This window comes from Mustela nigripes, chromosome 1 (genome assembly GCF_022355385.1).
Source record: "Mustela nigripes isolate SB6536 chromosome 1, MUSNIG.SB6536, whole genome shotgun sequence".
Classification (NCBI taxonomy): Eukaryota; Metazoa; Chordata; class Mammalia; order Carnivora; family Mustelidae; genus Mustela; species Mustela nigripes.
Window position 1 is genome coordinate 215,711,970 of NC_081557.1, and position 21,373 is coordinate 215,733,342.

The 21,373-nt window shown below is 44.6% G+C and overlaps 2 protein-coding genes across 2 annotated transcripts in view; one reads left to right on the forward strand and one right to left on the reverse strand.

Annotated features, from left to right (window-relative positions):
- The first annotated feature begins 3,170 nt into the window (after nt 1–3,170).
- MED28 (mediator complex subunit 28) lies at nt 3,171–8,427 on the forward strand. Its single transcript, XM_059381480.1, has 4 exons — nt 3,171–3,359; nt 5,284–5,350; nt 6,036–6,148; nt 7,402–8,427. Exons 1-4 carry the CDS (start codon nt 3,210–3,212, stop codon nt 7,597–7,599), a joined length of 528 nt encoding a protein of 175 aa, XP_059237463.1. The 5' UTR covers nt 3,171–3,209; the 3' UTR covers nt 7,600–8,427.
- Nucleotides 8,255–21,373, reverse strand: part of FAM184B (family with sequence similarity 184 member B) — a 166,616-nt gene continuing 153,497 nt past the window's right edge. The window contains exons 13-18 of the mRNA XM_059381493.1: nt 20,003–20,175; nt 19,030–19,176; nt 16,994–17,111; nt 15,062–15,166; nt 13,601–13,800; nt 8,255–12,119 (exon numbers count right to left, since the gene is read on the reverse strand). Coding sequence (XP_059237476.1) covers nt 12,026–12,119; nt 13,601–13,800; nt 15,062–15,166; nt 16,994–17,111; nt 19,030–19,176; nt 20,003–20,175 — 837 coding nt within the window. The 3' untranslated portion in view covers nt 8,255–12,025. The remainder of the gene's footprint in view (nt 12,120–13,600; nt 13,801–15,061; nt 15,167–16,993; nt 17,112–19,029; nt 19,177–20,002; nt 20,176–21,373) is intronic.

Below are 21,373 nucleotides of genomic sequence, written 5' to 3' on the forward strand. Positions count from 1 at the left end.
TTAATAATCACTTTAGGGCACTCAGCAATGAGTTTATCAGTTGGTGAGGTAGGTGCTATTATCCCCATGTTACAGATGAGGAAAGTAGTCACCAGAGAGAGGGAGGGGTAAAAATATGTCAAAAATGTCAACATGGAGGACATTAGGGGAAGGAAAGGAAAAGTGAATTGGGGTAAATCGGAGGGGGAGACAAAGCACGAGAGACTGGATTCTGAGAAACAAACTAAGGGTTTTGGAAGGGAGGGAGTTGGGGGATGGGTGAGCCTGGTGGTAGATACTAAGGAGGGCACGTATTGCATGGAGCACTGGGTGTGGTGCATAAACAATGAATCTTGGAACACTGAAAAAATAAAAAAAAAATGTCACCAAGCTACTAAGTGGGAGAACAGGATTTAAACAGGAGGGAACCTGCCTCCACAGCTGGCTTAATTGTTGCATTGTAATGCTTCTGTCAGTTCAGTGACTTGAGTGGATGTGGGATGTATTTGAGTTAAGGAACAAGACCAATAAAAGAGACTGTTCATGGGTAAAGTATTTGCTTACCATCTGGGACTACAACCAGTCAAAAAATTGTACTTGTGCAGATTTAGGGCAAAGCTCTCCTCTTTTCTTTTATATCTAGGTGAACAAATTACCCATGATTTGGATCCCTCTACTTTTTTCTTTTTTTAGGACTAAGCATTTGATAAGAAACCTGTTTATTGGAGTTATTTTAAATATTTTATTATTTTTTAAAGGTTTGTTTATTTTAGAATGTGTGTGTGGTGGTGGGGCAGAGGGTCAAAGAGAGAATCTCAATCTCAAGCAGACTCCCCCTCTGAGCATAGAGCCTGATGTAGGGCTTAATCTCACAACCCTGAGATCACAACTTGAGATGAAATCAAGAGTTAGACACGTAATGGACAAAGCCACCCAGACGCCCCAATTTTCAATATTTTAAAAATTTGACATGTAAGAGGATGTTATATGTCTCAAGTGGATTATAAAAAGGGAATGGATATGGGTATGCATATCTGTTTTATTTGTTAGAATTAAAGAAAATCAGGCAGGAATAGTGAGTAAACAGGTTTCTCTGGGTATCCATGTCCAGGAGCTCTTCTGTCAGGGAAGATGGAGAGGTGGAACCACTGGCTCTTGAAGGAAAACTAGAATTAGATTTCTTTCAGTGACTCAGAATGCAAAGCACGGACTTGGTAGAAGGCTTTTTATAAACAGAGGAACAACAGAACTCTTGTGTTTACCAGAGTGTGGGATCCAAAAGGCATGACTTAGCCCTGGATTCATGTGCTTATCTAATCTGACTGAGATGAAATTTAGTTATCATTGCAGGTACATTTGACTGCCAGGTATTACACAAACCTTTGACTCCTCTCAACCATGCTCAACCATGGGTATTACCCATGTCTATCCATGAGGACCAGGCATGGCTATGGCAAGCACCAAATCCAAAACAGCAGTAGTTTAGAATACAATAGTGTTAAAAGGTGGCTGAAGTAAAGAAACCAAAACTGAAGCAGCCCCATGGTCACCAGAAATCCAGGGTGGGAAATGTGCATCACCACCCAGGCTCAAGGCTCTCTTGCAGTCCCAGATGACCACTGGGGTTGAAGACATATAAGAGTGAGAAGTGTCAGTCTTCTATTTTTGCAAACAAGTAAAGTAAGCCCAACTCTTCTTTTTTTGGTTTTATAAAAGAGAAATACTAAAATATTGATGCTAATATTAACTGGCTTGTTTTTAAATATATTATTTAAATTCTCAGTTTTAATATGTAGGTATTTTACATATTCCAAGTTTTAGTTGAACAAATACCAACACAATCCATACGTGTTTGTAATACTCAATATTTTGGGAGTGTAAAAGGGTCCTAAGACCCAGAACAGTTTGAGAACTGCTGGAGCCCACTAGTTTCCTGATGGCGTTATATTTTTGTTTGGTCAACAATTATGCCTGACAGTTTTGGGGTGCTGAGAATACAGGTGATCAAGACAGGCAGGTCTTACTTTCCTATTGGTGCATGTGCAAAGTTAGGTGACTTTGTTAATGAAGACAAATGAACCACATAATTTCATGTAATGATTAAGTGCTATAAAGAAAATTAAATGGTGAAGTGGCTGGAAATGTGTGGCTAATTTAGACTGAGGGGAAGAGGAGTTTTGATCTGAAACCTGATGGGCAAAGGGGAGCCTTTGCTTTTTCTAGCTGCTACTGCCCTGCCTCCCCCACTCTAGCCCCACTGGCCTTTCTGTGGTTCCTAACTATACCAGGTGGGTTCTTTCTTCAAGGACCCCTCTGTCTAGAAAACTCTGGTTACATTTTCATTCCAGTCATTCTAGCCCAGATCTCTTTGAGAGGACAGCTACCCATCTCAAACCCATCACTAGCCATTTGTTTACTGGGTTTCATTTTTCTTCTTATCATTTATCTCCACTAGATATTGCTATATATATTTGTGTGTCTCTCCTCCACAAAAACAGTAAACACGACAACAGAGACTTGGGGGTGACTGTTATAACCCCAGATTAAATAGAGCCTAGGGCACAGAAGGCTCAATGTGCTGGATAACTGTAAAATATAATGGGAAAAGAAACCTTAGCTTCTGAAAAGATAAATGAATGCTAAAAGGAAGTTACTGAAAGACCGCATATGTGGTTTTAACGCAACCATAAATATCCAAGGCGAACAGAGACTAGTGTTTCTGTTACCTGCCTCTCAACACAGAGAACTTAGGGGTAACTTCGCCAGTTTGTTCCCGTTATATCCACAGTGAGTAGATCAGTCACTGGTGCACTGTAAGGGCTCAATTACTGTGGAATGAATGGGTGCCTCCCTCCTACCAATCGCTAACCTGAGCCCAGAGAGAGAAAACCTTGGCCAAAATCACTCCAAATCTCAAGTACAAAGGCGGGACTTGGACGCAGGAGTAACCGAATCCGGGGAAAGGGCTGGTTCCACCGTAGCTACTGATTCTCCACTTCCCACAACTGCGTCGAATCCTGGTAGAGCCTTTAATTCTTAAATTAGGAAAAGAAAAAGCCTGGCCGCCTACCGGCAGACGAGGAGAAAGCGAGGGTTATCAAACGTGCGGTTTCCCTGGAGCCCCGAGGACGCCTGCGGAGGCCCTCAATGTCACATGACTAGGGCCGTCACGTGCGCCGCGCGCGCCAGCCTGCGCAGCCGCACGGCGCCTCTTGCGCGCCATTCCAGAAATGGCGGCTCCAATGGGAGGTATGTTCTCCGGGCAGCCACCTGGACACCCCGGGGACTCCAGGGGCCAAGCTTCGCTTCTCCAGGCCGCGCCAGGCCCTCCGAGAACTTCTAACAGCACCTTGGTGGATGAGTTGGAGTCTTCTTTTGAGGTAAGATGAGACTGGGGCGTCTGTGTTCCCAGCCTGCCTTCTTTCCTGAAACATAAGCCGCGCCTGGGCAGTTGTCTTCTTTCAGCGATGCCCACATCAGGCTTGTGAATAGGAGAACAGGCTCAGAGAACGGAAGTCACTTGCTTTAGTTTCCACGTTGAGTGGTGACCGGCATTCTGCTTAGGTCTGCTGGCACAGATGTAAGCTTTATGTTTCTGGAAGCACGTGGGCTTGAAGTTTGCCCATCCCCAGCTTTGGGACCCGTCTAGGTTCCCCGTCTGTTTGTTGTACCTGTTCCATCCTTTTTTGAGCCCTGAGCGCTCTTCCCCGCACTCCTGCGTGTTTAATACTGGTTCATCTAGGATAGGTAACGTCACACTGCTATGTTCTGTGTTCTTTCCTTTGGGCTCCACCCTCAGATGGCTCCAAACTAACGGACTCTTGGAGCTGAGATGGACTTCTGTGAAGGTTACTGTGTGAAATTTGGTACTCGAGGGGAAAGAAGGGAAGCTGGAGAGAGTGAGGGAGACAGGGATGACCCAGATTCTGAGTTCTACCCAAGAAGTTAACCCCTCTAGCAAGGGAAATGGGGAGTGGTAGACAAAGGAGAGGTAAAAATAGGTGCTTAAAAATAAGATGGCTTTCAGTGGTCTCTAGAGCGGAAGATAAGCCTTTATTATGTGGAAATAAAATAATTTTTAATTGCAGCTGCCTTTCCACATTTTAAGTCCTAGTCGGGTGAGTTTTATACTGTGTATAATAGCAGAGTAGAGCGTGAATGTAGGTTGTTAATGAATGTGTTATTGGGGCTGCATGGGAAAAATGCTTTTACCTGGGACTGTACATTAAAAAACTTGGAAGTAACTGATTAAAAGACATCGAAATTCATCTGGGAGGAGGATGAGATGCCTTTGCAGTGGTGCCAAGCCATGAAGGAGAGGGTTTGGTAAGCTTTAGAGCAGCATTTAGCATTGAGATGAGGTGGCTATCAGTCATGAGTGCTTGCTGAAAGATTGGCCTTGTAGAAGTCTTGGCCAGAGCAGACACCAGTGCTCTAATGCTTAAAACCCTTTAGTGGCTACCTGTCAATCTTGAGATAAAGTCAGAAGGTTTACTGTGGTATTCCTAGCTCAGCATATTCAACTCTCAGCTCCATTGCAGTTTCCTCTTACTCTGACCACAGAAGACTTTTTCTCCGTGTGCTGTTTATGTTCTCTCTGGGTTTCCAGGTCCCCTCCTCCAAATTGTGTATCACTTCCTCAGTGGATCTGCCCCTGGTGCCTTTTGTAGGATTTTTTTTTTTTTTTTAAGATTTTATTCATTTACTTGACAGAGATCACAAGTAGGCAGAGAGGCAGGCAAAGAGAGAGGAGGAAGCAGGCTCGCTGCTGAGCAGAGAGCCCGATGTGGGACTCCATCCCAGGACGCTGGGATTATGACCTGAGCCGAAAGCAGAGGCTTTAACCCACTGAGCCACCCAGGTGCCCCCCTTTTGTGGGATTTACCACTAAACCAGGCCCATAAAGTCAGAGGCCACCTATCTCTCTTTCCTCCATCAGTGCTAATACAGTGGTGCTATATAGCAAGTGCTTGATGAATATTTGTCAAACAGTGAAGGAACCTGTTTTGTGTCAGTCCTGGTGTGGAATGGGACTGCGAGGAAGGGGGTGAGTGGCAGGAGTTGGGACCAGGTGGTGGTGGTAGCAAATACCAGCAGCCTCATTTGCAGGTCTCCCTCTGAGGGTCTGATGGACTCAGTGTACCAAGTTTCTTCATCAGCAGTAGTATATTTTGTCAGCTGATGTGCAAACCCGGACTCTATCAGCTCATTGAATGAATTCAAGAGAAGTTATTTCTTACTCTGAAGTAAGATTTTTGACATGGGAATGACATATTTTTTCTTACATTTTTTTGGGTCACACAGGCTTGCTTTGCTTCTCTTGTGAGTCAGGACTATGTCAATGGCACGGATCAGGAAGAAATTAGAACTGGTAAGAATTTACTCTCTGTAGACTATGTTCTTACCTTCAGCAAGCTTCCTAATTACTGAATATATACTCGATGTGTTTCAGTTCTGTTTGTATCCTGAGAGAACTTTTCCAGGGAATAAGATTTATGCAGTCATTTCTGTATACTGCTGGTTCTTTGTTCAGTTCATTAATTGACATGTCACTCATAATGAACCACTTAAATTGAGCTTTTTTTTCCATTTTGGTATAGGTCAGAGATAACCAACAATGCATACTGCTTTTTTCAAAAACCCAAGTTTTGATTATTTTTTGAAGGTATTACACAGAAAAGTCTCTTGTGCTTCCCTGACTTCAGCCAAGTTCGCCTCAGAGGCAACCAGTGTTTCTGACTTTTTTTGTACCATATTTTACATGTTACGTTTTAACTGTAAGTCATGATGCTAATTGCTGGATCTCTGGATTATCTCTCTTCAGAAGAACTTTTGTGTTGTACTGAGGTATCATTCAACTCATAAAAGCACAAATTATGTGCTACTTAATGTTGGTTAATACATGGGGGTTGGGAGTCAGTATCACTGCTGTGACCAGAATTAAAATTCCAGATTACATCTGTGGGAAGGTGCCATTTTGATATTTTGCTGTTCATTTATGAGGGAAATGCACATGTCTAGGGTTTTTCTTAATATTTTGACCTTTTTCTCATAAGGTGTTGATCAGTGTATCCAGAAATTTCTGGATATTGCAAGACAGACGGAATGTTTTTTCCTACAGAAAAGATTGCAGTTATCTGTCCAGAAACCAGAGCAAGTTATCAAAGAGGTATGAACTCACATTTCTCCTTAACTTTTAGGAAAAACACATGTTGTCAGGATTCTATCTGTGCTTTAAATGAGATATATATCCTTTTCCCATGAGTTATCGTAGGGCTTTGTAGATTGAATACAAATGTTGCTAGTTGTCAGTGTTGATGACAAGCTGGGCAGGTAGTGGAACCAAGGGGTCGTGGAGGAAAGATGGACTCAAACAGAGCAGTGTAATTTGCTGGCTTTCATGAAAGACTTTTCCTTCAGGAAAGGTTCTTGAAAAAAGTGGAGAAACCATTAATGTAGATGACAAGCTCCTTTTGGACAGAAACTGGCGTGTGTGTATCCCCAGCTGCCTTAGACGCAGGAAGGGCTCAAGTTTCTTCAAGGAATCAAAAGTTAAATGTTTTGTCCAGCTTCCTTGAGACTCAGGATTTCATTTATCTCAGTTGTTTGATCGGGGGCATTTGGAAATGTGTTGAGGTTGCCATGATGACTGGGAGGCTTTATTGGCATTCAGTGTGTTGGGCCAAAGCCTGCCAAATGAATTGTGGAAGGGAGAATCATCATCTCGCCCAAGAGACCTGTGATGCCCCTAATGAGAAACACTAAATTGAAAGGCTTGTTTTGGGGACTTTTGAAGTAAGTCCTCCCAGTTAATTAAAAACATTCTTTTTATTCACTGATACCAGCTATTGAGAACATGAAGGGTAAAATGATATTTTTAGTTTATCTTGTCAGATCATTTCCTGATTTGAACACTTGACTAGGAACATAGGTGTGTTTGAGGTCAGGCCTTAATAAAGAATTGTAATGCTGGTATTCATTTAAAAAACTCTTGAATATGAGATTTTAACACTTTATCCTGAACTGATAGAACAGTGGTTTTGGACTCTTTTTTAAACAGTTGTTCGCATATGTTTCAGGTTCTCAGTGTAAAAGATCTCAGCAGTAGCCTTTGAATGGAGGTATTGGGTGCCTGGGGACTGGGATGGGAAAGAGACTGCCCTTTGGTACTTTAGAATATTGGAACATCTGTATTACTTACTAAATTAAAATGAAAAATAAAAACTCCCAGTGTTAGGCAGGTATCTTCCATTGGAGGAGCTGCTGCAGGTTGTTTATAGATAGTGGAACCAGGCAGGATAATAGGTGTACAATGGTTTAATTGATTCTCCTGATTTGAATTACTTCTTAGAGCTCTTACTAGATCAGGAACTGTTTTCACTTTTCATGAGCTTACTCTTACTTCGTTGTCTTTGTTTGTAGGATGTCTCGGAACTAAGGAATGAGTTACAACGGAAAGATGCTCTGGTCCAGAAGCACTTGACAAAACTGAGGCATTGGCAGCAGGTGCTGGAAGACATCAACGTGCAGCACAAAAAGCCAGCTGAGATCCCTCAGGGCTCCTTGGCCTACCTCGAGCAGGCATCAGCTAATATCCCTGCACCAATGAAGCAAACCTGAGTCAGAGCTGGTCTGAAGGTGATCTGGTGTGTGAGTCAGCCTAAACACAGTCTTGACAGACATCACTTCTTGTGGACATGACATTTTGGAAGAACTCTTTGCCAAAGAATAAGATGATTTTTGTTGATGATCTCACCTAAAATTTTCCCCTTATTTTTTTAAGCGTAATTTTTTGAGTACTTTATAAAATGCCTATACAGTTTTGGTAAATCAAGTAAATTTTCCCATCTGTAGCAAAGTTTAGACTGTTAGTGTGATGCCACCTACAGATTTCCTTTTCATGTTTCTTTTTTCTGTTTGTACTTACTGTTTTTGTATGACTTAGTCTCTTCGTGTTTCCAGTTTTAGATTAGCTTGTATGATCTGATCTAAGAATCAGAAGGTGAGGATTTTGTTTGCAGGCCTTTCATGACAATTATCCCTCAGTAGTTGTGCAGAAAAATAGGTAAATTTGCATGTTTCAAGACTTTAAATTACCTCAAGAAGAAGAATCTAATACAGTGATATTTGTAATGCATCTGGAGCTCTTAGAATGAGGATATTTTGTAAATAGGTTGAAAAGGTTATAATATCGTAAGTTAGAATAGTAATAATATGGTACAATCCTTACGTTGATGTTGACTTATTTGGACTAACCTTTATATTTTGTGTAGTGTTTTTCCAGTTTTTGGAGTGGGGGTGTGTAGTAGGAGCAGTAATAAGCTAGTTTTGTTATGTTCTCCAGTGATGAATCACTGTAAGTAAGGGGGCAGACTTTGTTTTCAGTGTGATGCTTGAGGCATATATGCAGTATGAAATATTAAAGCTTGCTATGATCATCTCTTTTCATTTTGAATTTGCTTGTGTCTTTCTTGTTTCTGGTTTTTTTGTAGCTGAATTTTCCACTAAGGATGGTTCTTGCTAATGAGTGACATTGATACCAAGGGACTGAGGCCTCTGGGTGGGGAGTGGGCTGCAGGATGACCCTCAGCAAACTCCCCATCCTCAAAAATCATGGGAGCCTCAGCATTTGGGAAGACATTTTACCCTCTTGTTGGTTACAGAGGCCAATGAGATTCACTGTTGAGCTGCCTTTGGGAAGTACAGAAGGGCATTGAGAGTGGTGCTCCCTAGGTGAGATTTTTCCTTTCTCTGTGTTTACAGTCGCTTATTAGATGACACCTCCTAACTGAAAACAAATGCTCTATTGTTTTCTAAACAGGCAGTACTTCTACACCCTGTATCCTGACTTGTTTTGATTCCTTCAGCCTTGAGGGCTCCTCCCTCAATAAGGTTGATATCCATCCATTTATGGTTGTTTGGCCTGGATGCCACCTGGTCCCTGAAGCCTCTGCATGCCCTCGCTGCTGCACCCCATCCAGGGACATGGGACTTCCTCTTTCTCTGCCGACCTTGCTTGATTGTCCCCGAGGGTTAGAGATTTATATCCGTTTCTGAGCCCCTCATGAGAAGTAGGCATTGTTCCTCTCAGAATATACACTGGCCATTTATTATTTATCTTTTATGCATGATACTTATTACTCCTTGTCTGTGCATGTGTGTGGGGTATCCAGCTGGGGCCAACCCCTCAGTGTAGATGAAACAAAGCTCTTAAAAGTTGTTTTTACTTTTGTTCTACGACCTCAGGGTTGTTAATCTGGCCAACCTCGTCCTTGCGGAATTCAGATGGATCCTGGAGCATGAGTATAAAGACCAAGTAACCTCAAGTGCAACCACTGTGTTGGCTGTTACACTGATGCTAGAGCAGGTGATAAGGGCTCAGGTACATGATAGCAGCCATTGCTCGGGTGAGTTCATTCTTTTCCACCCTAATTAAGAAACGCTTTACAGCAATCTTCCTTTACAGTTTCGCCCTAGCAGTGTTAACCCTTCCTCCTGTCATAATAGGGCCTACCAAGATTTATCACCAAATCTTGATTATCACCAAATCTTGGTGATTCTCCCCCCTGACTCAATCCTGAATCAGTTCATTTCTCTTCATCTCCACTGTTCTCCCCAAGCCATCACTGTCAGGTCTGGACCACTCACTCTTGAGAGACTGATGGAATCAGATTATGTACACAAAAACTGGAAGAACGTTTTCTCTCTCAGATTGAGTTTCTTTGTCAGTGTTTTCTATGGTATGGAGAGGTAGGATTTTAGTCACTGCTGGTGAAGGTGTAAACTTGATAGGAACTTTCTGGATGATAATCTTGATACGTCACAGAAAGCTTAAGCATGTATCTTTTGATGCTTTACTTCACTCAAGGAATTTGTCCTAAAGAAATAAATGGTAGGGGATGCCTGGGTAGCTCAGTTGGTTAGGCAGCTGCCTTCGGCTCAGGTCATGATCCCAGCGTCCTGGGATCGAGTCCCACATCTGGCTCCTTGCTCAGCAGGGAGCCTGCTTCTCCCTCTGTCTCTGCCTGCCATTCTGTCTGCCTGTGCTCGCTCGCTCTCCCTCTTTCTCTCTGACAAACAAATAAAATCTTAAAAAAAAAAAAAAGAAATCTTTAAAAAGAAAAAAGAAAGAAAGGGTAGAAGCATGCACAGATTTATTTAACAAAGATGTAATCATTGCAGGATAGAACCTAGAAATTTAACCATCTTTCACTCAGCTGCACCAAGAAAGAAATCAGACAGATGTAGAGTCTCAATAAAACTCTGTCCCTGCAGCTTGTATCCTGCTGAATTAATTAAAGGAGACAGTTGTACAAGGTGCAGCCTGCTTTGCTAGTCATCAGGAGTTGCAGTGTTGGAAAAATATTTCAATAAACAGAGCTATCCATACATAGTTTTTAAAACACAAAATGGAAGCATGATCCTATAATGCTCACCTTAAGCGGGAAACAAGATAACTAAAAAAATGTGATAGTGGGACCCCTGGGTGGCTCATTTGGTTAAGCATCTGCCTTCAGCTCAGGTCATGAACTCGGTCCTGGGATTGAACCCCAATTTGGGCTACTTACTCTGTGGAGATGCTGCTTCTCCCTCTCCCTCTGTGCTGCCCCCCAACCTGTGGTCTCTCATACTCTCTCCCTCTCTCTAAAATAAATAAAATCATTAAAGAAAAAGTGACATTGAAAATAACATGGTATATTACATGTCTGGGACAAGTATTGTCATTTAAGAAATTATAGGGCCACATGTTTTGATTAGTGATTTTACCTTTATTATGATTTGTAATTGGATTTCTCTCAGAATGATGTATGGAAGCAGCTACTTTTTATTTGAAGATGATCTAATTGAGGTTAATGTGAACATTCTATTTCTATGATCCATCTTCATCTAATTTCACCTTTCTTTGGGAAAACAATACAAGTCACAGCCATTTTTATTGCCCAGTTGTTTGAAGTTTTATTCAAAGAGCAAAGGTTTGACAGTGCATAGAATAAACAACTGTTTATGGCCACCTGTGGCCAGCACCAAAGGACTGAGAACATATTTTGCCCAAATGTATTGAGTCTTGTCATATCGCTGTCAGAAGGTCAGACAATTCAGCGTGGACTTTCACAGTCAGCACTGTGAATGGCCAGTCCTGAGTCCCTTTAATGTACTGAGCATCCATGCAACGGAGAAGCAATGCACCGTGAGGCAAAGGGCCCAAGCCCAAAGACTACAAGTTCAGTAGATCTTTGACTTCATAGAATACTTTAGAAACCTTGACAAGTGACCAAATTGAAACTATAGTCATTGAAACTGAGATGTGTGATGGGGCAAGGCTCAGTTATTTACAGAAAAATTCTGGCAGTGGCTAATTCTAATTCATGATTGGTATCATTCACCATAATATTTTGCTTAATTCTTGTAAAGCCCCTTTTGAGGTAGGTGTTATTCCCTCTGTATTCTACTTGTAGGCTTCATGTCCTGGAGCTATAAAGTCAAAGCATTCAATCCAGGTATGCCAAGGTCGGTTATAGTCCACTCCTAGTTTTGCCTCATTTTGTTTTTAATTGGCTTTCATGAGTATCTTGAACTTTTATTCTTCTTCCTACTGAGGTTGAATGTGCATTTTGGAATTGTGTCATTTACATAGAAATACTTTTTAAGTGGAGAGAACTAGCATTCTAAGGAAAGATGAAACCACTTTTAGAGTAGACCATGGAAATCACAAAGCCTGATATTCCATAAAGTGGAATGAAACCTTCTGGGTACTAGAAATACAATGTGAATGTTATCAGCAACATTAATATTTTTCTAGGGTGCCTTTTGATAACACATATTGGGGCGGGGAGGTTACCTTAATGGCAAGAATTTTTTTTAAGCACTGGTGTCACAATGAAATAGTATGAAATGTTAAGGCCAAAATTTTTTTTGGCTAATATATATAAACCATATCACAAGCAAGTTATTTGGTTGGTTGGTTGTTTAGTTCATTCCTTCAATCAGATGCTTTAAAAGAAATGTTTTTCAAATGTCCTCTTTCTGATGGATCCCAAGAGCCAGTTCAGAAAGAAAAATACTTGGTAAACCATTCCTGGTGGGCAGAGCTCTGTTTCTGCTGGACTTCTTTGGGTTGGGCTGTTTCACCATCTTGTGTCCTAGAAACACGCCAACAAACAAAAAGTTGCTTAGATGGTTTTGAAAATTACTCAGCAAACACCTTAATACCCCGCTATCTTTCAGGGAAAGAAAGCTGCTTCGTTACTCTTGGAAAGACAGTACAGTGTAACTGGCCAACATTCATAGCTGGAAGCAAGTTGTGAAAGGTGGGGGTGGGGAGGGAACATCCAATTCCCATTTTGAAAACACGGTCTCCAGTTTTACTTTAGACTAGTGAGGCATATCATGCAGCCTTATTTATTTCAGGCACAAATAAACTATAAACCTCATAAAAAAGGTTATGAGATAGTTAATCATCACAGCCTTACAATGTCTGGCTTCTCTAAGAGCTATCTAATGTGTCCTAGCATCTCAATAAGACAGTGGAGTTAGCCCAATTAATTGAAGAGACAGTAAGCCAGAAAAGTATGATGGATACCTGCCGGAATGGTCTCTGTCTGCATTTGTGAAGCTTTACAGACAGGTGTGTGCTACTGAGATGAAACCAGAGTCAGGAGCTGGCTCTAGCAGTTTGAGAGACCTGTGCTCAGGGGTCCAGGCCTCAGTTACCCCAGCTGTGAAACAAAAGGGCTGGATTCATTTGGTGACTGCCAGAGGCTCTGTCCAGCTCAATACTCCTAAAGGGCTGTGTCTCCCTCTTTGTTTAAGTAGCCACAGGGTTGCGGGCCTTTGGAAAAGGAACTTTTTAGAAGGAGCCCTTTCTGAAATGCAAAATTCAAAGCCCAGAATGTAAAATTTTGCCTCTGAATGGAAGACTGGACTGGAGGGAGAACCAATAAAGGGACAACTCACATTCCCGAAAGAAACATGTTGCAAGGGTTTCTGGGAAAGTAAGATGGTATATGAAAACATCATGAATGAGCTCCCAAACCCATAGATTAAGAGGTCTTACAACTTCAAGATGATACAGTAAATCTTGAGACATAACCTTAATAATAACAGTGGAAATACACCTTCTGTACCAGGTCTTGTGCTAAGCATGTCCCACAGATTCATTCCTTTAGTCCCACATCAGTTTGATGAGGGAGATGCTATACTATCTTCATTTTAGAGGTAAGGAAATGGAGATCCAGAGAGGTCAAGTAATCTGCCCAAGGCAACCTAGGTAAGAACAAGAAGGATCAGAATTTGAATCCAGACCCCAGGGCCAGATGACGAGAGTCCCTCTTCTGTGTTAGCCACAGTGACACGGCCAGCCGAGTGTCCCTTATCCAATCTATGGAAAAAGGCTTTCTGGAGTTTGGTACCAAGATAGTACCTCTTCTAAAGAATGACATACTTCTTTCCTCTTACACAACCCTTTGGCTTGATTGTAATTTGTCCAAGACCGGGTTTGTTTTACCATTCTTTATATTTGCCCAAATGCCGGATATTTAAGAGGTGCCAGAAAGGAATCCAAATTCCCCTCCTATTAATGGAAACTGGAAATCACAGCTTCCCCTCCCGCCGCAGCCCTTACCTTGTGGCAGTTTTCGCATCTAGAGACTGGGGAGGTTTGTAAGGCTGACCAGAGCCAGGGCTTGGGTCCAAGCTGGGTGATTTAGTTATTGGAGGAGCGTTGATCCTGGAGCTCAGATCACCACTCAGAAAGTTCTTTGCGTAGGAGGCGAGGTTTGGCACACTGACCACTCGGCTGGGCACTTCCTCCATCTTCTTTTTCTGTTTGTATTAGAAGGAAGGCTTTTTAGTGCTACCCCAAAGAAGCATTATTGTAAAAGCAAAAAGGCCCACCCAGCCAAAACTATGGGAGAGGGGGCGATAATTTTATTTGTATACTTACGTGTTTGTTTGTTGTTGTTTTTTAAGATTTCATTTACTTGAGAGAGTGTGTGTGCATGAGAGAGCACAAGCAGGGTGAAGGACAGAGGGAGAAGCAGACTCCCTGCTGAGCAGGGACCCGGACACCGGGCTCAATTCCAGGACCCTGGGATCATGACCCGAGCCAAAGGCAGATACTCCACTGACTAAGCCACCCAGGCACCCCTTACATGTTATTTTTTAAAGCATTTTTTCCTCCAGTCTACTTTATGTTTTAAGAAACACATAGGTTTACAATTTCTTATCAGAAACTTCTAGGGATAGATGTGTTATAATTAAAAAAAAAAAAAAAAGTTTTAGGCTTTAGAAGGCCATCTAAAACCCCCAGCAGGGGCTGGGCCCATTGTCCTCAAATGTGTTAATATTTCTGGAGTGAGATTTAGATCTTTTTGCACTGAGGGGCATATGTAAAAATTATAAATTATAAATGAGCTCACATCAAGTTTATTGTCCTTTGAACTATTAAAAAATATTTTTTAGCACTTTTAAGATTTCTTGATAGCAGATGAGAGACCTCGATGTGAATATTTTCATTATAACAACTTGAAAAACATACAGGGATTAAAAAATAAGAAGTAGAAGATGCCTGCTCTTTTTCTTTTTTTTTTTTTAAGATTTTTATTTATCTGACAGAGAGAGAAATCACAAGTAGGCAGAGAGGCAGGCAGAGAGAGGAGGAAGCAGCTCCCTGCTAAGCAGAGAGCCCAATGTGGGACTCAATCCCAGGACCCTGAGATCATGACCTGAGCCAAAAGCAGAGGCTTTAATCCACTGAGCCACCCAGGTGCCCTGGAGATGCCTGCTCTTTACTCTCCTCCCTATCACCCAGATATAACCATTATTAACAGTGACATGTTTATTTATAAGAAGTTTGGAGAATACAAAAAACCCATACAAAATTAAAAAATTATAAGTACACCTAACCCACCTAGCCAGATACAAATACTGTTTGCTACTAATTTGGACTGTTTCCTGTGAGTCTTACTTTTAGTGGCTATCCCTCTGAATGTATGCCAGCCCCCTGACAAATAAGCTACAGTTACCTTTAGGAAAACAAAGCCAGCAGAATTGTGTGATGCTTGAAACCAGGAAACCAATTTACCTTCATGGAAGGGGTCAAATATCCTGGGTGAGGATTGAAAGAGAAGGACCGATTCCGATGGGACATGGCACTGGGGAAGGCTGCATAGTGAAATCTTCTCTCCTCCTGGAAAAACAATACAACTGAGTCTACATGAGTACATGAGCCTAACTATACAGCACTGGATTTGACCTGAAGGAAAAAGGCTGTGTGAGGGCAGATCACAGCACAAGGAGAAGAAAGCCCACAGGAGGGAAGGGGAGGTCAGCCGGGGTCACTGGGAATCAAGCTGCTGTCCAGGGAAGCTTTGAGAAAGCAACTTTACTCCTGTGGCCTTTGAGTCCCTAGCTTCTCTCGTATAGGAAAGAGCAAGCTTATTTGAAACACTATACATATATATGTATATATATATGTCCAGGTACTCTTAGCATCTGAAGAAAGTCTACTGCAGAAAGTTAATAATAAAGAAAACTCCAGCTACAAAACCACATGGCTATTGTTTATGTGTATCATTATCCACTTTTTTCTTTCCTGCTGTATTATTTTTAAAGATTTTATTTATTTATTTGACAGACAGAGATCACAAGTAGACAGAGAGGCAGGCAGAGAGAGAGGAAGGGAAAAGGGAAGCAGGCTCCCTGCCAAGCAGAGAGCCGGATGTGGGGCTCAATCCCGGGATCCTGGGATCATGACCTGAGCCAAAGGCAGAGGCTTTAACCTGCTGAGCCACCCAGGCGCCCCATGCTGTATTATTTTTAAAGCAAATTCCAGTCATTGTATAATTTCATCTGTAAAAACATTAATATATATCTCTAAGAGATAAGGATTCTTAAAAAAAAAAAAAAAAAAAAAAAAAAACCAAAAACTTAACCACAATACTTCTGTCATATTTAGCAAACAAGCTATTCCTTAATATCTAATTTTCAGTTAGTGGTGAAATTTTCCTGATGGTCTCATCAGTGTACTAATACGATGGGAATGGTCAGGGATGGGAGTGGGAGTGAGAATTGAGAGACATGGCTGTACGTGTGGGAGGACCTAAGGCCACCATAAGATGTAGGTATTACTTGCAGAAGACGGGAGGCCATGGGAAGTGCTGAATAGAGACGTGCTATCATGTGATATACTTTCGAAGATTGCCCTGGTTCATGTGGGGGAGGTTCGAGTGGGAGACCAGTAGTTCTCCACTGTGTGTGAGAGGGGCTTGGACTAAAGTGGTAGAGGCAGAGATGGGATGGGGGGAGGTGGCTGGACTGATGTCCCCCATAGTGGGCTACACTGACAGGAGTGAGTTAAGACCCACAGTCTCCAGAGCTGAATGTAAGCCAGGGGAAGCATTCCTAAGCAGTTCAGCTGTGGTGATACAGCTCTCAACCAGACCAGAGAGCAGGGAGAGGTGGGTTAGTGCCCAAAGGAATGGATGAAGCTATCGGGAGATAGGGATAGGAGGTGTGTGGGTTGTGACAAGGCAGGAGAGGATGGAGGAAGGGGCATTCCAAAGAAACAGCCTTAGGCTTTGGAGGCTGTTGGATACAGAACCAGAGGGAGAAAACTAAGAGTCCAGGAGGTGGCTTGCTAATTGCAAAACAGGTAGTCATTTTTGCAAAAGGAAGATCAATAAACAATAATTGGCTTGATTTGCTAAAATTCAGAAGGCAAGCCATTCTGGATTTTTCCAATTCTGTAGGTTAAAGAAAAAACAAAACAAAACAAAAACGTCAGGTAGATGCTGTGGGACTGAGTGCTTTTCCTGCATCTATTTTCCTGTATTTTTTTTTCAGGCGTATGTTTTTTGTTAGTTTTGTTTTGTTTTTTAGATCATAGACAAAAGGAATCAAGGGTCTTCTGGAGGGGATTTTAGGATTATCAGGATTAAAATCGAAGGGCCCCGAGCAAAGTGAATGGCTCTCCCGAAGAACTCTGCAGAGCCCCTGGTTGCCCCGACAACCTCACCATGAGCTGCTTGATGATCTCCTCTCTCTCCTTCAGGCGGGTCTGCAGACGGCCTATGAGCTGAACGTCCTCTGGCCTGGACGCCCCTTTCCCTGTCTTCTCTCCGGAATCTTTTAGTCTGTTTGGAGCAGGCATGCAGTTAGTCTCCTTACTGTCATTACCCAACAACAAACAGGTGGACGTGGTGGGGACGTTGCTGTGAGCTTAACCTGGCAGGCTCATCTCTCTATTCATGAAAGGGGAAACTGACGCCCTGGGAACTTGCCCAGGGCCATCCACTGAATTGACCGCAGAGCTCCGGGGGGAGACCAGGACCCCAGCTCCCAGTCTGACCTTCCCCGGAGACTACGGGGCCAAGGACCCAAAGGCCTGTGTGTGATACACACGCTGCTCTCAGTGAAGCTTCAAAAACCAGGGATGTCACTGGACAAAGGCCTCAGCAAAATAATGCCCCACAATCCCGGGCCAAATGCCCACCCCCTCCGCCTCCGCTGCAGCAGTTGGGCTAATGCCGACGTGGCTCTGGCGCCATCTGCTGGCCGACACGGAACGCGGCATGCGCCCGTTCTCTGGCGGAGCGGCGGGGCCGCTGTAACAGAGCTAGCTAGCTAGCACTTTGAACACGAACCTAGAGAGAAATAACTCTCTGCATGGTGGGGGGAGGGTTATGGCTGTTTGGGACCTATGGACTGTAGCTGATAAGAGGCCAGGACTTTAGGGCGAGATGACTCGGGATCTAATTCTTATTCTGACTTTTTCTAGCTAGGTGACTGTCCGTAGCCTTTCCCTGTGACCTTTGGTTCTCTCTTCTTTTAAGATGGGCACGAAACAGGGTGGTTGTGAAGATTTTGTGAGATATTGGAAGGCTGGCATGTGGTAAGTGCCCACTAGGTGGTAGCTCATAAAACGTTCCACTCTGGATTTCTCATGATTTGCTTTGTATTGGAGACAGTGGAGAACATTTTTTAAAGAGCATGAACTAAGGGTCAGACCGGTGACATTTAGATTCACTCAGTGCTGCTTGACCTTAGACAAGTGGCTTCACCTGTCACCTTCCAACTGGTCTTTCTGCTGCTAATCCTGACTACCCCCCTCTCTTCTCCCAGCAGCCAGTATGACCCATTAAAAGATAAATCAGACCATGTCACCCCTGCTCAAAGTCTTGCAGTGGCTTCCCAGTGAATCCTGAACACATCCAAACTCCTTCCTGTTTAGTGCAGGGTCTCCTTCATCCCTCCCAGCTACCCCACCAACCTCAATTCCTACCACTCACCCTCTCACTTATTCCTGGCTGCTCAGGCACATGAAGCAGGACCCAGGGACATTGCACTTGCTGTTGTCTCTGCTGGGAATGCTCTTCCTCTAAATGGCTCTCGCAGTCCCCCCACCTGCTTGTGCTTAAGTATCACCTCCTTAGGCCTTCTGGCCTACCACTGCCACTCCCTGGACACAGATCCTGTTTTTCTTCCAGAACTTTCTCTGAGTCAAATGTTTATTTGCTTCTTTCTTGTCTAAATCCCCATCTAAAATTTGTGAGCTCTGAAAGAGCATAGTCTTTGCTCAGTTCCCAGCCTAAAATAGGGCAGGGCACACAGTAGGCTCTTAACAAACATCTGTTGAATAAATCAATGAATGCATCCAAGCATGCACAAGGCCCCTTGGTTCCGTTATCTGTTATCTGTCTGGGGGAGTAACAGTTTCCATCGTGAAGGACTGCTGTAAAGATTCAATGAGATGAGGCATGTGAGAAGGGGCAAATGATCCTTTTGATTTCTTCCCAGTGTGAGGGTCAAACCAAGTCCACAAGGCAGTGCTCATTCCTCACAAAGTCCCAGTGCTCTGCACACAGAGAATGCAGGCTCCCAATGTGAGGGGGACCAGCTCTCCACAGGTACCCAGGACTGAGGGTTTTCCTGGAACTCGGGACTTGTAGTTTCAAAACTGGGAGAGTCCCAGGCACACTGGGATGAGCTGGTCACCCTAACAGAATGTACATCGACTACCCCTCGCAACCTCGGCCCCCAGACCTCACTTACTCAGTTTCCAGGGCAGCCAGCCGGGCCTGGAGCCGGGCTTGAGCGCTGCTGAAATCTGCCACCATGGCCTGCATCTCCTTCCGGTGTTCCTGGCGTAGCTTCTCCACCTCCCGGGCCCGCTGGGCTTGCTGATCCTCCTCTAGCAGCCTGCAGGTGGGTGGGAGCTCAGCTAGGCTGGCCCGTGCTCTGGGCACTGAACCTCATGGGCACTGGGGTTTCTCCACCCCCCACGGGATGGCTGGGTTGGGGAGACAGTCTGGGGGAGTGGTTATATGAATGTGAGGTCAGGACACTGGGAAGAACACCTGGGCGCTCTGAGTTGTGGGGTCCATGCGAACCCTGCCTGTGGGACCCCTTCTCAGCACCTCCTACCCCAGCATTCCATCTGTAGTTATAAACTTTCCAGCAACGGGGTGAAAGAGCTGTGAATTCAGAACTAATAGAAGCTATCCAGCTTGGAATAGGCAATAACAGTAACACCACGGTTTACCAAGGGCTTCCTCCAGGCCAGAGCCGGTGCAAAATCTTGCTTATGTTTCACTACATTCCATGGCAGCCCTGAAAGCTGGTGGTCTTACCTCCACTTGTAGACGACGGCACCGTGTAGGGGAAGTTAGCTGACTCTCAGGAGCTCACACAGCTAGTTAAAGAGCGCCCAGCACCGTTTGAACTATTCCATCGCCCTGTCTCCCTAAGGCTGGTTTTGAAGATGCTTTTGATATGGTCAAGTCTTGATTCCATAAATTCCTTGTTTGTAGGGAAGTAAGATTCCCTTTTCTATTCCAGGGCAAATCCTATGCAGTGTTGAACCGAAAGCACTAGTACTTTTCATGGGTCCGGAGTAACATTAGTGACGTGCTCGCATTAGGGAGTCTCTCCTTTGCTGAGATGGTGAGACGGGAAGCCTTAGATCTCAGAGGCTCGCCAAGGAGCAGTGGTAGGAGCTAGGGCGGGCCCCGGCCTGGAGACCCACCTGCGCTGGTCGCGGAGCTGCAGCGCCTCCTGCTGGTGCTGCTCCACCTCGGCCCGCAGCCGCTGCACGGCGTCCTTGAGCTGCGAGTTCTCCTCCCAGAGGGCGCACGCCTCGCTCGGACCAGGCTCGGCGGCGCCCTGCGGAGAGCGGGCCTGGCCCAGGCCGCCCCCGTCCTGGGGAGAAAGGACCCGGGAGAGGTATTTTCAGGGGGCGCCAAGGCGGACGAGACGCAGAGGGCCCCAGACGAGCCGCGCAAAGCCGGAACCAGGGCTCCGCCCAGCCTCCTGCTCCGGATTCGGGAGCTCGCAGCCAGGCTCCAGCTTTTCCCGCTTTGAGAGCTGGCCACATCCGGCCCTCACGAAGCTTAATAAGGCCGGTCAGCCAAGAACGTGGCTTAAATCAAAACCAGCCAACCACTCCGCCCGTTTTTCAGACCTCCTTGCGTTCTCTCTGCCCAGAGAGCCTTCCCTACGGAAACAGCACTGCTTCGGGGAAGAAGCAACCAGCTTTCTCCTCTCCTTTCTCTCTCTGCCATCACTGAATCCGAATCCTGGCTGTGGAGAGATCACAGGGCAGCGCGCCGTGGTTTCCTCAGCTAGCCCGGGAGCGGTCCTGGGAAGGCACCATCTCTCTTCCAGTTTTCTAGTCCTCTGGCGCCTGCTCCGTGGCTGGCATCCAGTAGGTGCCAAATAAATGCTTGCTAAATGGCGCCTGAATGCCTGTGGTTCAGATAGATATTCGAAGATCTGTGTCCAAATTCAATGGGATCAGAGTTAACTCCTGCTTAGTGAATGCTAGGGTTTTCAAGGCCGCTCAAACGTGCCTGAAGGCTTCTGCATTTGCTCATTTCGCAGGAGGAAGAGCAGCTTGGCACAGGGAGCATCTGTGGGCCCCGCCTTACACCTCCTGCTTCCTGCCTTGGGGCTTGCGTGTGCATGACACTCATGGGCTCTTGGGCACCAGGCACTCAGATATGTAAAGCCTGGAGGAGCTTGGTTAAGGTCCTGTGGGACCACCCTTGACTAATGCGAGAGCCTGATGAATAAATGCATCCCTGTCTGTCCCTAGTTCGGACAGAGAGGATAATTATTTCACAGAGCTCCTCAGAAGATCCCAGCAGGTGGGATACCACTTACCTGCAGTGGGGGCCAACTTAAGGATGCATCCTTGTATGGGGTACCCGTCCCTTCCCTCTTTCGGTTCTGCTGCCTGGGGCTGTTCCTCCTTGCTAATACGCCCATATTTCTTCTCTGTGTGAGTTTTCCTCTGGGGCCTTGCTGTTCCTCCCAGAGGGTTCAGAGCTTCCCTCCAATGAGGTGAAGGTGAGGGAGGGCCCCTGGTGGCAGCCAGGTATCATCTCATCCACCCAGT

Coding starts and splice junctions, on each gene's coding strand:
- MED28 (XM_059381480.1), top strand. CDS start 3,210: ATGGCGGCTCCAATGGGAGGTATGTTCTCCGGGCAGCCACCTGGACAC. Junction 5,351..6,035: donor TCAGGAAGAAATTAGAACTG/GTAAGAATTTAC, acceptor TTTTCTCATAAG/GTGTTGATCAGTGTATCCAG. Junction 6,149..7,401: donor CAGAGCAAGTTATCAAAGAG/GTATGAACTCAC, acceptor CTTTGTTTGTAG/GATGTCTCGGAACTAAGGAA.